Source organism: Syzygium oleosum, unplaced genomic scaffold (genome assembly GCF_021117445.2).
Source record: "Syzygium oleosum isolate NSW1041296 unplaced genomic scaffold, Sole_v2.1 Sole_v2.14, whole genome shotgun sequence".
Classification (NCBI taxonomy): domain Eukaryota; kingdom Viridiplantae; phylum Streptophyta; class Magnoliopsida; order Myrtales; family Myrtaceae; genus Syzygium; species Syzygium oleosum.
Window position 1 is genome coordinate 6,840,969 of NW_026607498.1, and position 14,228 is coordinate 6,855,196.

A 14,228-nucleotide genomic window follows, 5' to 3' on the forward strand; every position below is an offset into this window, starting at 1 on the left:
ACAAAAATGGCAAAAGAATGAATCATATCCTTAGTCAGACAGTATATTGACAAGTTGGTCTCTTGAGGACAGACTGAAACAAAGGGAAACAGGTTAGAGCCCCAGGGAAAACCAGTGTGACGGACGCCTATAGTATAGTATAACTTCCCAGAGAAGGTAAACTCGTGGCTTATGCGTTACACCTCGTCGTAACCTCCCTACTACATTCATCATGCAATTCAAATTCCACCTCTTCTTCGGGACAAAATACGAGTGTCATGCCTACAGTTCAGAGACGCACTCCCTTGGACATCTATATATTCCACTAACCCTCAGGTCGGCACCAGTCGACTATGGAAACCTTCATTCTTGAATGGCCTGTGCTGTAATGGCATTTATGAGCTTTTAACTGATAACATCCTCAGATATGCATTATAAAAGAGAGAGGCAAAGCAACCCCCATAAAGGCCCCTATTTTTGCAAAGGCTTCCGACAGTCCAATTGGCATGGCATGGTTAGAATAGGAAAGTTCATAGGCTGGCAGAAATATGATAGCCTAAAAACCAGTATTTAGGGGTGTAAAAAATACCCGAAAATCGAACCGATCCGAATCGAAAAATTCGCGTTTGGTCTCCTTTCGGTTCGGTAATAAATGAAGAACAGGTATGATTAAAATTTCGGTTTGGATCGGAAACCGGAACACATTCCATCGAATGTGAAGCTATCTTAAAATGTCTCCATTGAGATGCACATATGAATTATGTTAGAGAAATCTTACATCGGAGAATTGGTGTGGTGTGTCGGCCCATAACTTATTAATTTAAGCTTTTGAATGAAAGAGGGTCTAACTAGATATGTTAACGGGCTCAAAATTGGAATTCTTTTAGCAATCCTCGTGAAGGTATATGGCTTCTGCTGTGCGCTCCCAACAAATGGTATCAGAGTCGATGGATGATTGGTGGCCACTCCCAACTAAGAAATCTAGTGACCAAAGTGGTTTCTAGGGCGGTGGGTGTTGTAGTATATCAATGCGGTTCCGATGGTAGCCTTCATGGTTCGATTTGGAGAAAGAGACTAGCGATGAAAGATGGGTGTTGACGGAGATTCAAGTTGAGATGTATTGGTGTAGAATGCTACCTGAATTAAGGGGGAGCAGACCTAATATTGAGTTCACATGTGAGGCAAAGATTGTTGAGATGCACGTGTAAGTTGTATTAGAGAAGTCCCATATTGGAGAATCGATGTGGTGTTGAGCAATTAATATATCTAAGTTAATCCATAACACATCGGCTTGAGTTTTTAAATGAAGGTAGCTTCAACTGGATGTGTTGATGAGTCAGACTTGGAGTCTCTCTTGGCGATCCCCTCTGCTGTGCGCTCCTAACAGTCTCCTGTCTTGCACTTATTCTTATGTTGTGATTAGGATAGTTCCTCAGACAAATTTCTTCTCTTTTTTTTTTAAAGAAAAGAGAGCTTGATATGTTCGGTGGCCGTAGGAAGGACAATCGCAGAGGCGGGGAGATAGAGATAAAGACGTGAGCAGGTGGATGTAGGCAGCTCGATTCTTGCTGTCGAGCTCAAAGGTGGGCTGGCAGTCGTCGGCGACATTGGAAGTTAGGGAAAAGGGGATGGTTACAGAGAAAGGGTAAAGGAAGGAGGAGAGAGAAATAAGCATAGTTACAGAGGTTGGGTTACGGTGAAGGAGGAGGGTGAAGAAGAGACAAAAAAACACCCAATCCAATCCAAACCGTGTTTTTGGTTCAGATATTAATCGGTTCGAATTACAAGAAGCATGCCGCCTTCTATGTTTGGTTCGATTTGGGTACTGGTGAGATCCGAGCTGAACCGCTGACACCCCAGTATCTATATCACAGGTATTAATCAACAGACATAGAGACGAAAAACAAGAGAAAGAATGAGCTTCTCTTCTCAGACGACTTCCACAATATGCCGGGGTCAAAGGGAGGGAGGAACCAGATAGACACGAATAATTAGATCACTGTTATTCAGTTTCGATGGGGGAAAAAGTACGAAGGAGATTATCATGTTCTAAGGCCCATCATAGGCTTGGTTTAACTCGATGTCCTGCTGTTAATTCAGTCACCCTAGGGTAAACCAAGGAGATTACCACCGGGTTCGAGACCCACAAAAGCAAACGCAACAGCTACATCTAGTCACGAAATCCCTGTGGAGAATGCCATAACAACTGGTTCCAAGCAACTCCTAATATACACAATTGCCAGAATTAGAGGACCAAGAAGCGCAGCAACATAAATTTAATGAAAGAGTGTCGACAAGCAACATCTCTTCTGCAATGTAAAATACATGCATCCAGGGGAACCCTATGACAAACAAGAAGTTGAAAAAAAATCGCACATTAATTAGCATGATTTGAACTGTTTTGCATGGATTAGCTTACGTCATGCAGCGGTCGTAAGTCCCGAATTTTCCAATACTAGGCTCCGTCCCGGAATCAGGACCGCCCCCTTCCTTTGACCGAGGTGTGATGAATGAGACGGAGCTGCTACAATCAATAGCTTCAGCTGGTCCTGCGAAAGAAAGCTTGAAGGCGCCCGCCCCATACTGCAATAGGCTTACTTTATTCCGCCAGAATCCTCACTACCATTTTCAGAGGTAATGAATCGAGGCAGGGAATGAGGAAAGGACAAAAGTACACGGAACGAGAAGTGAAGGCAGGGGCAGCACTTTATAACATAAAGACTTTCAATTACAAGCGCACAACAAGCCCATGCAAAAGAACCAGTCAGTTTTCTAATCCTGCATCCACACTCAGGGTTCCTGTAACACGTCTACAAACAGGGAAGCTGGAAGTTGTCAAGAGGCAGTAGCATCTGGTTACTTTTTTAACACTGAAGGCACCCACAACCAACACCCTCCACCCCAGAGAAAAAAAAAGAACAGAAATAAGGAAACAAAACTATATAGTATTCGCCTTAATTGGTCAGAGTGCATATATCTTGCATCAGTAACTCCTGCAATCTTAAATTCTGACCGAAAAGTAATTACCAGATAACAAATCTGTTTTTTCTGAGCAGTATCAACCTATGGGAAAAGGAATGTAGGCAGTACTTCAGCCTCTAGCTACTCCAAATTCTCAGCGAAATCTTACTTTTTGATTTCTTCTGTAATATTACCATCTAGCTCATAAGTACCTCATTGGTCAAACTATGGTTAGTACGTGGAAGTGCCTGCATATAGCCAGCAATATTTGGTCCTATTTACTTTGCATTCCTCCTACATTTGTCAAATGGAAAAAATGTGGTCAAATATCCAACAATTCTCATTTCAATTGTCTATGTATATGCTTTCAAGGCCACAAAAATTTCTGTGGAGGCACAAACTCCAGTAAGAAAGAAGATAGACAATATATCCCACCACGCAACCTTATAGTGGAAAATGACTATTAACAACAAAAGAATATCAGAAATATATACCTGGAAGCTAGCATTGCTAATTTTGGCCTTCTATCTATCATACCAACAGTGATTTCAATTTCGAAATGCTAAATCTTCATTTATCATCGTACAACCTTCTTAGCAAAATGAAGGCAAAGAATGTAATCCGGAGATAAGTGCTCGCACAACCATCTTCAACTCAATCAAGTTAACTGCATAGAACAAATCAGCCTCATACATGGACTGCACCTTGCTAAGCAGGTAATTAACAGACCCGAAGTCAGTAATTGTTAATCCATGAAAAGTCAGAGGCGGTTGAATCTCTGGAAGGTCATTATAGGATCCAGCTTCTCTACTCAATTCTTTAACTCGACAAGAGGTCCCTAGACCAAGCGCCGCCACATACCAGTCACACATTATCAAATGATGGAATGTAAAGCTCTACTCTCACATTGGCCCACAGTCAAACTGAGAGTGTCGCCCCTAATTTCATCTGTCTGGCAACATAATCGACGCGGTACCTGTGCAGGAACATTTCAGAATGCAACTTTAGCAGCAAAATACAAACAAGAAACCACCAAATTTCCACCAGTAATTTAAGAAGGAAAAAGGAAAACACACCAGATGCCAATTCTTTTTCAGTGGATAACTTAAGACCTTGATAATCTGCACATTACGCAGGGGAGGTGACCGCAGAAAGCAAAACACTCTCCTTTTCAGATCATCTATTCCTCTTTCTTGCATATATGTGCCCACAATAGCATCCCCTCTTCTTCCTATATCTTTCAAGAAAAACAGGATTGGTTTTTTGCAGAGGGACCTTAATGAATTCCTAGTATCCAAGTCAAACTCACTACTTTGACTGATCCTATTCCAGGCAACATAAGTCTGCTCCGACCGCTCCAAGTCACGGGGATACACAATGTTTGGGAACACTTGAACAGCGTAACCCAGCGACACCGAAAATGTGAGATGATGTGCCTGGTCATAACAGATCGACCGCTGCAAAAAGCTCCTAGGTTCTGACTTCATTGCCTTCGTGAATAGCTTCAAGCTCTCCAAAGGGCTCAACCCAGGATAAAATGGATCCACGGCTTCCACATGGTGAATTGAAACAAAGGGCGCAATCGGATGAGATGACAAAAGGCCATGTGCATTACCGCGGATATCCCACTGCCGGAACATCAAACACAATTCTATTTTAGCTAATTTTCAAGTAAATTCAAACTCCATCACACAAAACAACTACATCATCCTCCTTTAAACGAATCGAGTGAAGTAAAAAACCTGGTGGAAGCCGCTTTCCCTCGTCAAGGGAACGCCAATTTCAGAAATGCAAGCGTGAAGCCTATCATCACTCCCATACAGCTTGGGGTACCTCTCCAGACACTCATCCTGAATTTTGGACAATGCATCGGCCAATGCATAACTAATCGCAATCCCACCACCGCCAAACGCCATATTGTGGCTAAAGTAAGTATTCGCCGAGTGACTCTCCGAAGGAGCGCCAATGTAAACCATCTCAGACCAATCATACTTGCTAAGAACAGCTACAAGGTTATTGACATTAAAGATAGTGTCATCGTCTCCTAGGACAAACCACCGCACATCCGGCAACCCCAGGCGGAAGCTCTCCGCCACGACACGAGCGATCCGGAGGCCGGAAGGGTGGCCGGTAGGGTTTGTGTAGCGAAAGCGAGAGATGTCCTCCGAGACCATGACCGGGGGCAGCGAATCGTCGTCGTGAGTCACTTGCTCGTCCAGCCACACGTGGCCGCGCATTTCCTCAGGTCGCCACCAGAGCCTCACGTACTCCTTCCGACGCTTCCACAACCGCGACGATCCAGCGATTCCGAAAAGTATGTGGTTCAGCATCAACTCCTCCGCGATCGGCTTCGCTCCCGAGAGGCTGCCATTGCGAGACGCCGGACGAGGCGGCGGCGAGGAAGACGAAGCGGGGTAATGGCGATCGGAGGAGGAGTAATGGCCCCGCCACGAGACGGAACGAGGACTGCCTTCAAAATGCGTCAACCGTTGCCAGCAGCGGGCCGTGGTGCCGGAGAAGACGAGCGCGAGCCACGCGGCGGTGGAGATCAGGAGCGCGGCCACCGCGACCGCGGCGGTCCCGGTGCCGCCGCCGCCGCCGCCCCCATGGCGCCACCGGCGGCTCCCGCGGGGCCTGACGGCCCGGCATTCGGGGCGGTGGTCCTGAGCATGCGGCGGCTGCGGCGGGGGAGTCTGCACCTTCTTCGCCACCATCGCCGCCAACGCTCATTTCCGCCGCCCGATCGCGGCGAGAGGAGGGGCAGCGACGGGGGGTGCGGTGCGGGGGGTTCCGCCGAGCCGAGGTAAGCGCCGCCGCCGCCGCCGCCGCCGGACGATGGATTGAGAAGCAAGGAAGGGAAGAGAAGGAGGCTTGAGGAGAGAGAGAGAGATGGAATTCTTCGGTGCTTCTTCTGGTGTGTCAAATCGCATTATTCTCTTCTTGACCAAAAAAAAAAGAAAAAATTCGCATTATTCTCTTCTCTTCTTTTCTTAAAAAAGATGCGTCTTAGCGATCTGGTGTTGAACAGCTTCGCTTCGCGTCGCGTCGCTTCCCGCTACTTTGATCGCGCATTAAAGAGGCTCCGCTTTTGGCGTCGCGTGTCCGCGGGACGCGCGGTCCTACGTGAGCTCGCTGTGGGTTCCGACCGTCAGATTCCCGCGGGGTTCATCCGGGCCCGCGCGTCGCGTTTCAACGGTTGAGATGAGGTGGGCTCACGTAAATCGAGCACGCGCGAAAGTTTGCGGGGGCCCGGGCGCCGATGTCGACTGGTGGGTGCGGTCTCTTTCATGAGGGGTGACCGGGAACCGGAACCGGAACCGGAACCGGACTGACTGGTCCTAAGATTGGGAACCGGTCCGGTCCGATTCCGGTTGGTCCAATGGAACCGATCACTCTTTTTTTTTTCTCGCTACTTAATATCATATATTTTGAAATTAAAGTTGTGTTCCCTATGCCAATTACACATAAAACAATTTGAGTCAATGCGATAACGAATTGTATTCCATATGCCGACTACACATAATCACAAAAATAAGCGTGTAATTCGAGCCAATGTGATAACGAATTGCGTTCCCCATGCCGACTATACATAATCACAAAAACAAGGATCAATGCGACAACGAATTGTGTTCTCTATACCGACTACACATAATCTCTAGCATATTTTTGAATTGTAAAACTTGAATGCATTCAATCTTATAAGCAAACTTACAAAAGTGTGTTCAAATCTTGAACTATCTTTCTTTTCCGCTCAAATGTCTTCAATTTCTTCATATTGTGTCGACAATTTCATTCCGTTTAATTGATAATTCAAATTTTTTTTTAATTATGCAATTTTGCTAGATCTTTCGAGGGCTACTTCTTTTAATGCATGTAAGAGGTGTGCACATTTGCTAGTGATTTTTAAATGAAAGTGAAATTTATTTATATCGAGTGAAACCTTCTAGAACAGTTAGTGCACATTTGCTAGTGATTTTTAAATGAAAGTGAAATTTATTTATATCGAGTGAAACCTTTTAGAACAGTTAGCAGCTGTCTTACAAAATCTCACATGATATTAGAGCGAGAAGAATTGAGTCAAATCTTTGCAAGCCCTGTTTGCTTTCCCCGATTAAATATGTTCAAGATAATCTTCCTCCTTTTAATTCCCAGGCACGTAACAAAATTTCAAGAAATGAAGAACTATTCAACAGACTAATAAAGGGAAAAGCTTCACTCTCTAGACAACAAGTCCAAAAGAACCAAAAGGGAAAAAAGAACTCATTGCCCAAAATCAAAATTTGAAGGTGAAATTCGGTGAAGAAGAACCTCATTGCTCTTCTTTCCCCGCCAACTATCCAGTGAAATCTGCAACGAGCAAGATTGCCGCAGAGGAGCTCGATGCGAAGCTGTTCTCAAAGCCGGCGTAACAGCCGTTGCGCAATACCGAGTTGATGCGGGAGAGAGCCCAGGAAGAAGGCTGAGTCGCTGGTCACGGCCAAGCCGATTGCGATTGAGTCTAGGTTGATCATGACAGATTCAATGTTGTCGGGCTTGAACTTGAGTTTGGAACATCAAATTCTACATTGTTGAGCTCAGACGATCTAATTAACTTTGTCTTCGGACGATCCCAGATCTTTCGGTCGCCCGTGCCCCGCGACACCCTCACCTTGACATGGGGTTGGGGTCGCGGAGGGGTTGTCGGAGGTTGTGGTGCAGCTCAGAGGTTCGGGTGGTGATGGGTAAGCATTGGTGAAGCTGTGGTCGAGTAGTCAGTGCACATGAACAATGAGGAGTAGCAAGGGCGCAGAAGGGAGAAAAGAGAAGAAAAAGAAAAAAAAAATGACGTTGAGTAAGAGAGTCGAGTAAGAGAAGAGAGAAACGTACACATGGAAATGCTAACGATGATTTTTGGACGGAGAGTTAAAGGGGCGGATTTGGGACAAAAATGAAAGTTAGATTATTTTTTTGGGACAAAAAACAGTTTATGGTAAAATTGGAACTTAACCTAAAGGTTTGGATTTTTTTTAGCGACAAGCCAATCCACGAGACGCTTGAAATATTCAACGTGCCTTGACTTATGCCCATGCACCACAGGCTTTCTCATAGTAGATAAAGGCTAAATTCATACACCAAAAAAAAAAAAAAATTCATACGCTCATACGCTCCGTCAATAGTATATAACGTCTTTCATTCTTACATTCGACAAAGATCTCTCGTGAAAGTTAAATGTACTTTACGCGACTGGGTACATAAAGAGTAACTAGATCGCTGTTTTTCAGTAGTAATTGTGCGAGCTCATAAACTTGCTTAGCAAAACCATACTTTCATAGTACATCAGTGTACCGTACAACTTTACGACGTTTTGTCGTATCATAAGGCAAAAATGTTCGAATAATGTGATTTTTGCGTTTTAGTCTACGGTAAGTTGTTATACCATAGAAATACTCGTGATGCTAAGAAGTCTAAGATATGATAATATTCGAAAAATGTCACGACACACACACACGTCACGAACTTTGAAAGTTCTCGAAATGTCAGCCGGACAAATCAACTAAACATTCGAAAAATGAAAATTCGGACATTTACATACAGATCTCCCCACAAACATTGTTCACGTTTTGCTACAGATAGTTACAAAGCTTGTCCTTCGAGTTCGAGTTCGTGAACGAAATTGAAGAGACCTTCTATTTCATCATCTTCACCACGCGGCTCGCCGTCGGCCTAACCAGGGTCGACTCGTCGAGGCACGATCTCGCTACTTTAATCAAGGCCCTCGCCTCTTCCGCGTCGAAATCGCCTCTCAATTTCGGATCCACCATGTTCATCACCTCACCGGCGTCCATACGATCAACGTTCTTAGTCATATGAGCCGCCATTGAGGCCAAGACCTGTCCCTTGTCCGAACGAAACGCCTCCAAGCCCGTCACGAGCTCGAGGACCACGATGCCGAAGCTGTAGATGTCGTTCTTCTTCGAGGCAATCCCGGTCCTCAAGTATAACGGATCGGTGTAGCCCAGAGAACCCATGATGATATTCTTCCTCCTAACATAAGGAGACGAAGGCGACGACGAGGGCGGTGGTACCATAGATGAGAAGCCCATCTTCGCGGATCCAAAGTCGCAGAGCTTGCAATCGGAGTCGCCGTCTAGTAAAACGTTGGAGGATTTGATGTCGCCGTGGATGACGTGGAGGGTGCACCTGTCGTGGAGATATTCGATGGCGTGCGCGAGCTGGAAGGCGATCTTCACGCGGCTCTTCCACGGGAGAGCCGAGCTCTTATTGCTGCTGCCGCGGCCGTGGAGGTGCTCGTGGAGTGTTCCGCCGGAGACGTACTCGAATATAAGTGCACCTTGATCTTCATGAGACAGAGAGATAACATAAATTAGTTACCGATAGAAATGTTCTTGCAGTATATCTGCGTCAGTTTTGCTAGTGTTAGGATTATCTTATGAGTATCTACAGTCAATATTTACTTACGAAATGGTAATAAAATAATTGCTGATATTCAATAGCACTAATGTCATAATCTCGACGCTGTTCATGGAAATGATTTTCTCCCGATTCAAATTTCACTAAATTATATTAATAAAGTATGACAAATAATTTCACATTTTGTTAAGTAAATATAGATTAGGTACATAATTGAGCGACGTGCCTACCTGCATCATCGCAATAGCCCAGGAGCCTGACGATGTTCTCGTGTTTTAGCCGGAGCAGCACGTCCAGCTCCTGCTTGAACGCCAGGCTGAGCCGCTCTCCCCCGCCACAGTGGACTTTGACGGCCGCTGCGGCGGCGGCGGAGCCTCCTCCGCAGCCGGGGAAACGCCCCATGTACACGGTGCTGAACCCGCCTTCTCCAGCCACCTCCGCGAAGCACGCCGTGATCATCTCGATCTCTCCCCAACCCAATCTCTTCACCGCCGCCCCCGCCACCTCTGCCACATCCCCACACCGTCCCGAGCAGCTTTCCCCGCCGTCGACATGGACGGCAGCGGCTCTCTGGGAGCCGCCGCGGCGCCTGTTCAGCAGCTTGGAGCGCAGGAACTTCACAATACCCATAGCTGCAGATCTGCGATTGAGATTGAGTCAAGTCCCCTCCTGGGGTGTGGTGGTGTTGCTTTTTAAATGGGAAGAGTCGGTGAATTATGGGTTGTACTTTATGGTCGCGACCTACCGGTGGGGCTCCACGGCAGTGGTTTGGTGCGGCTCAAACTCAAAGAGAAGAAGCGAAGAAAGCGAGAGCGAGAGAGCTGGGGCCAAGCGACAAGGAGTGCGTACTAGCTAAGAGACAAAGAAGATCGACTGATGTAAGGATGCACTGTTTTGGAAATCCTTTGGCAGCAACAAACACGCGCACGTACGCTTTGTTTTACCAGGGACTTTGGCCTTTTCTTTAGGGTTTTCTTGGGGGAGTTCGGTGGGTGTCAAGAACGGAGGAAGCAATTGGGGGGCAGAATCGAACAGGCGCGGTGTAAGAGTGGGAAGGTGCCCTTGAAGCTTCTTAATTCAGAAGGGGGTCTTCATGGGGTTGTTAGGGCACATTTTGACTCGGCTTTCTTTAAACTAAAGTGCTTTGTGGATGCTTAAATGAATAGGTACACGAATTGGAACTTCGTATCTGCACTACGATTATTAGGACGCGTCTCATGTTACTTTGTCGCAGACTAAATCGAATTTTACTATGAAAAATTCGGAAAGTGTTGGGTTGTTGGCATGAAACATAGACACACTGTGTATGCTCTAGACGAGTAATTGGAGTGTACGATCACGGAAGGTAGCTAAAATGTCTGATGAATAGAAACAATGGGCAGTGGTTAGGACTTTAAAAAAAGGGTTTAGTCGATAATTGATTTCATTAATGAAATTGTCGGTCAAACTGTTCAAGCTATATTCTGATAAAACGTGAGTGGCATTATCAACTTGGAAAACGTGGGGTGTCGTCTCTATGGACCATCCGGTTGGTGGACCCTCCTCAATCAGCCATCGATCGCGTTTATGGTGCTTTCTAATTTTGAACGATCTACTTCCGCTTTTTCTCGCCAAGTGTTTCGAAAACCAGGCCGACCGGTTCAATCGGGTAGTGCCTAGTCGGTACTGACCTATCCTCCGTTCCGGTGTCGAATCCATTGTTAGGAGAAAATTATCCAAAAAGTCCAAAACATATTGTATGGTGGTCAATTCGGTCCTAAACATTTCAATCGTGTTAATTTAGTCATAAACCTTTTAATTATGCCAATTTAATGCTTAACCTTTTGACGATTTGGCAATTGAGTCATTCTGGTCAATTTTGACTGAAATCGCCGACGTGGCGGTCTAGTTAGTATTGACTATCCTACGTGACATGGTCGATGCTGACGTGGACAAATTTTTACAATATTTTAAAAATTTTCGAAATTTTTATTAATATTTTGATTTCTGTTCTTTTTTTTTTTCCCCTTCTTGCTCCAATGGTCGCCAGGCCTCAGCGATGGCTAGTGATCAGCCACAGGCGATGGCTGGTGAGGGTCGACCCTCACTAGTGGCTGGGTGGGGCTCGATTGTCACCAGATCCGGCGATGTTGCGTCTCGCCAGTCTCGACATAGCCAATGGCTAGGGGAGGCTTGATCGTGCTAGATCCGATGAGGGTAAGCCTCGCTCGAGGCATGTGAGTTCACCAGCCTCGCCTGACGTTGATGAAATCGAACCCGTGGTTGGTTGATAGGCCTCAGCGATGGCCGACAACCAACCACAATCTAGGCCTGGCGAGGGTCGAGCATCACCAATGGCTAGGCGAGGCTCGACTATTGTCAGATCCGGCGAGGTTGTGTCTCGCCGGTCTTCTAGGGGAGGCTTGATCGTGCTAGATTTGATGAGGGCGAGCCTCGCCTGAGGCATGTGAGTTCGCCAGCCTCGCCTGACGCTGATGAGATCAAACATGTGGCTGGTCGCTGGCCATTGCTGAGACCTAGTGACGGCGAAAAAGAAGGCAAAATAAAAGAAAGAAAAGAAAAAAAAAGGAAAGAAAAAAAAGAAAAAAATGTGAAAATTGTCCACGTTAGCGCCGGCCTTAGGGCAACTAGTGTACACAACAGCAATTTCATGCTAAAATTAACCATAAGGATTAAATTGGCAAATCGTTAAGAGGTTTAGGACTAAATTGACAAATCATGAAATGTTTAAGACTAAATTGGCACAATTGAAAGGTTTAAGATTAAATTGGTAAGTTGTCAAAAGGTTTAGGACTGAATTGATACAATAAAAATGTTTAGAACTGAATTGACTGCCTTACAATAGAATTAAGACTTTTTTTTGACAATTGTCCCTTTGTCAGTGGCGATCGAAACTGATCAAGAACCTCAAAACCAACCGAAACCGATCATACCGTTTAGGGCCAACTATAATTCAATCCGAACTGCCAAACCGAATTGAAATCTAAAATTTGGTTTGGTTGGAAGATTTAATTTTATAGAAGTGGTTCTTAAATCGAATCAGATTGAAATTCGGCGGTTTGGTTCGGTTTTACTTTTTTCCAAACCAAATTAATTTTTATTTTATAATTATAGTTTCTATTTTTATAGTAGGAGAGAGATAGGAGTAGGCGAGAAAAATAAAACCAAGGAGATTGAAAAAGAAGTCAAAAAGGGTAAAAGAAGGCGAGCACACGAGGAGAAAAAGGAGGAATCACGTCGCTTTCTTCCTGATTTCCATGAATTCTTTAAGCTCACGGTTAATTCGATTCAAATCCCATATGAGCGACGCGCCTGTATCTCATGTGCATCCGGTTTGTGGACCCTCCTCAATCGGCAATCGATCGCGTTTATGGTGCTTTATAATTTTGAACGATCTACTTCAGCTTGTTCTCACCAAGTGTTTTGAAAACCGGGCCGACCGGATCAATCGGGTAGTGCCTAGTGGGTACTAACCTATTCTCCATTCTAGTGTCGCACCTTTTGTCAAGAGAAAATTGTCCAAAAAGTTCTAAACATATTGCATGGTAATAAATTCAATCTACCTTTCAATTGTGTCAATTTCGTTCTAAGCTTTTTAATTGTGCCAATTTAGTCATAAACCTATTGATAATTTGCTAATTTAGTTCTTAACATTTTGACAATTTAGTCATTCCGGTCAATTTTGACTAAAATCGCTGACATGACGGTCTAGTTAGCATCGACTGTCCTACATGACACGACCGGCGTTGATGTGGACAAATTTTTACAATCTTTTAAAAAAATTTGGAATTTTTTCTAATGTTTTGATTTTTTTTGTCTTTTCTTTCTTTTTTTTCCCCTTCTTCCTCCAATGGTCGTCGGGCCTCAGCGATGGCCGACGACTGGCCACAAGGAGGGTTGGCGAGGGTCGAGCCTCACTAGTGGCTGGGCGAGGCTCAACTGTCGCCAGATCCGGCGAGGTTGCGTCTTGCCGGTCTCAACAAAGCTAGTGGGTAGGCGAGGCTTGATCATGCTAGATCCGACGAGGGCGAGCATCGCTCGAGGCATGTGAGTTTGCCAGCCTCGCCTAACACTGATGAGATCGAACCTGTGGCTGGTCACTGGGCCTCAACCATGGCTAGCGATCAGCCACAGGCGAGGGCTGACGAGGGTCGAACCTCACCAGTGGTTGGGCAAGGCTCAACTGTCACCATATTCGGCGAGGTTGCGTCTCGCTGGTCTCAACATAGCCAGTGGCTACGGGAGGCTTGACCGTGCTAGATCCGACGATGGTGAGCCTTGCCTGAGGCATGTGAGTTCGCCAGCCTCGCCTGACACTAATGAGATTGAACTTGTGGCTGAATGCCAGCGAAAGAAGAAGGGAAAAGAAAAGAACTGAAAGAAAAAAAGAAAAAATTATGAAATTTGTCCACGTCAGCGCTGGTCGTGTCATGTAAGATAGTTGGTGGCCACAACAACGATTTCATGCTAAAATTAGCTAGGAAGATTAAACTGGCAAATCGTCAAGAGGTTTAAGACTAAATTGACAAATCATGAAATGTTTAAGACTAAATTGGTAAATTATCAAAAGGTTTAGGATTGAATTGACACAATTGAAAAATTTAGAACTGAATTGATCACCGTACAATAGATTTATGACTTTTTTGACAATTTTCCCTTTGTTAGTGGCGATCGAAACCGATCAAGAACCTCAAAACCAACCGAAATCAATCAGACCGTTTAGGGCCAAATAGACCTGTTAAACGGGTGGGTCAGGTCGGGTTTGGGTCGGGTCATAAATGGTCCGACCCAAATTGACCCATTAACCCGTTTATGACCCATTTATTCATAGTGTAAATATCTCGACCCATACCCGACCCGACCCATACCCAACCCAT

At 45.3% G+C, this 14,228-nt stretch overlaps 2 protein-coding genes across 2 annotated transcripts; both read right to left on the reverse strand.

Annotated features, from left to right (window-relative positions):
* Positions 1-3,486: 3,486 nt before the first annotated feature.
* Positions 3,487-5,698, reverse strand: LOC115690015 (uncharacterized). The gene is made up of 3 exons (XM_030616236.2): positions 4,683-5,698; positions 4,017-4,568; positions 3,487-3,916 (listed from the first exon to the last, which is right to left on the reverse strand). The coding sequence occupies exons 1-3, from the start codon at positions 5,652-5,654 to the stop codon at positions 3,815-3,817; spliced, it is 1,626 nt and encodes a 541-aa protein (XP_030472096.2). The 5' UTR covers positions 5,655-5,698; the 3' UTR covers positions 3,487-3,814.
* A 2,840-nt stretch (positions 5,699-8,538) lies between these two features.
* On the reverse strand, positions 8,539-10,228 carry LOC115665228 (probable receptor-like protein kinase At4g10390). The gene is made up of 2 exons (XM_030587107.2): positions 9,582-10,228; positions 8,539-9,277 (listed from the first exon to the last, which is right to left on the reverse strand). Exons 1-2 carry the CDS (start codon positions 9,979-9,981, stop codon positions 8,607-8,609), a joined length of 1,071 nt encoding a protein of 356 aa, XP_030442967.2. The 5' UTR covers positions 9,982-10,228; the 3' UTR covers positions 8,539-8,606.
* Between the last annotated feature and the right edge of the window lie 4,000 nt (positions 10,229-14,228).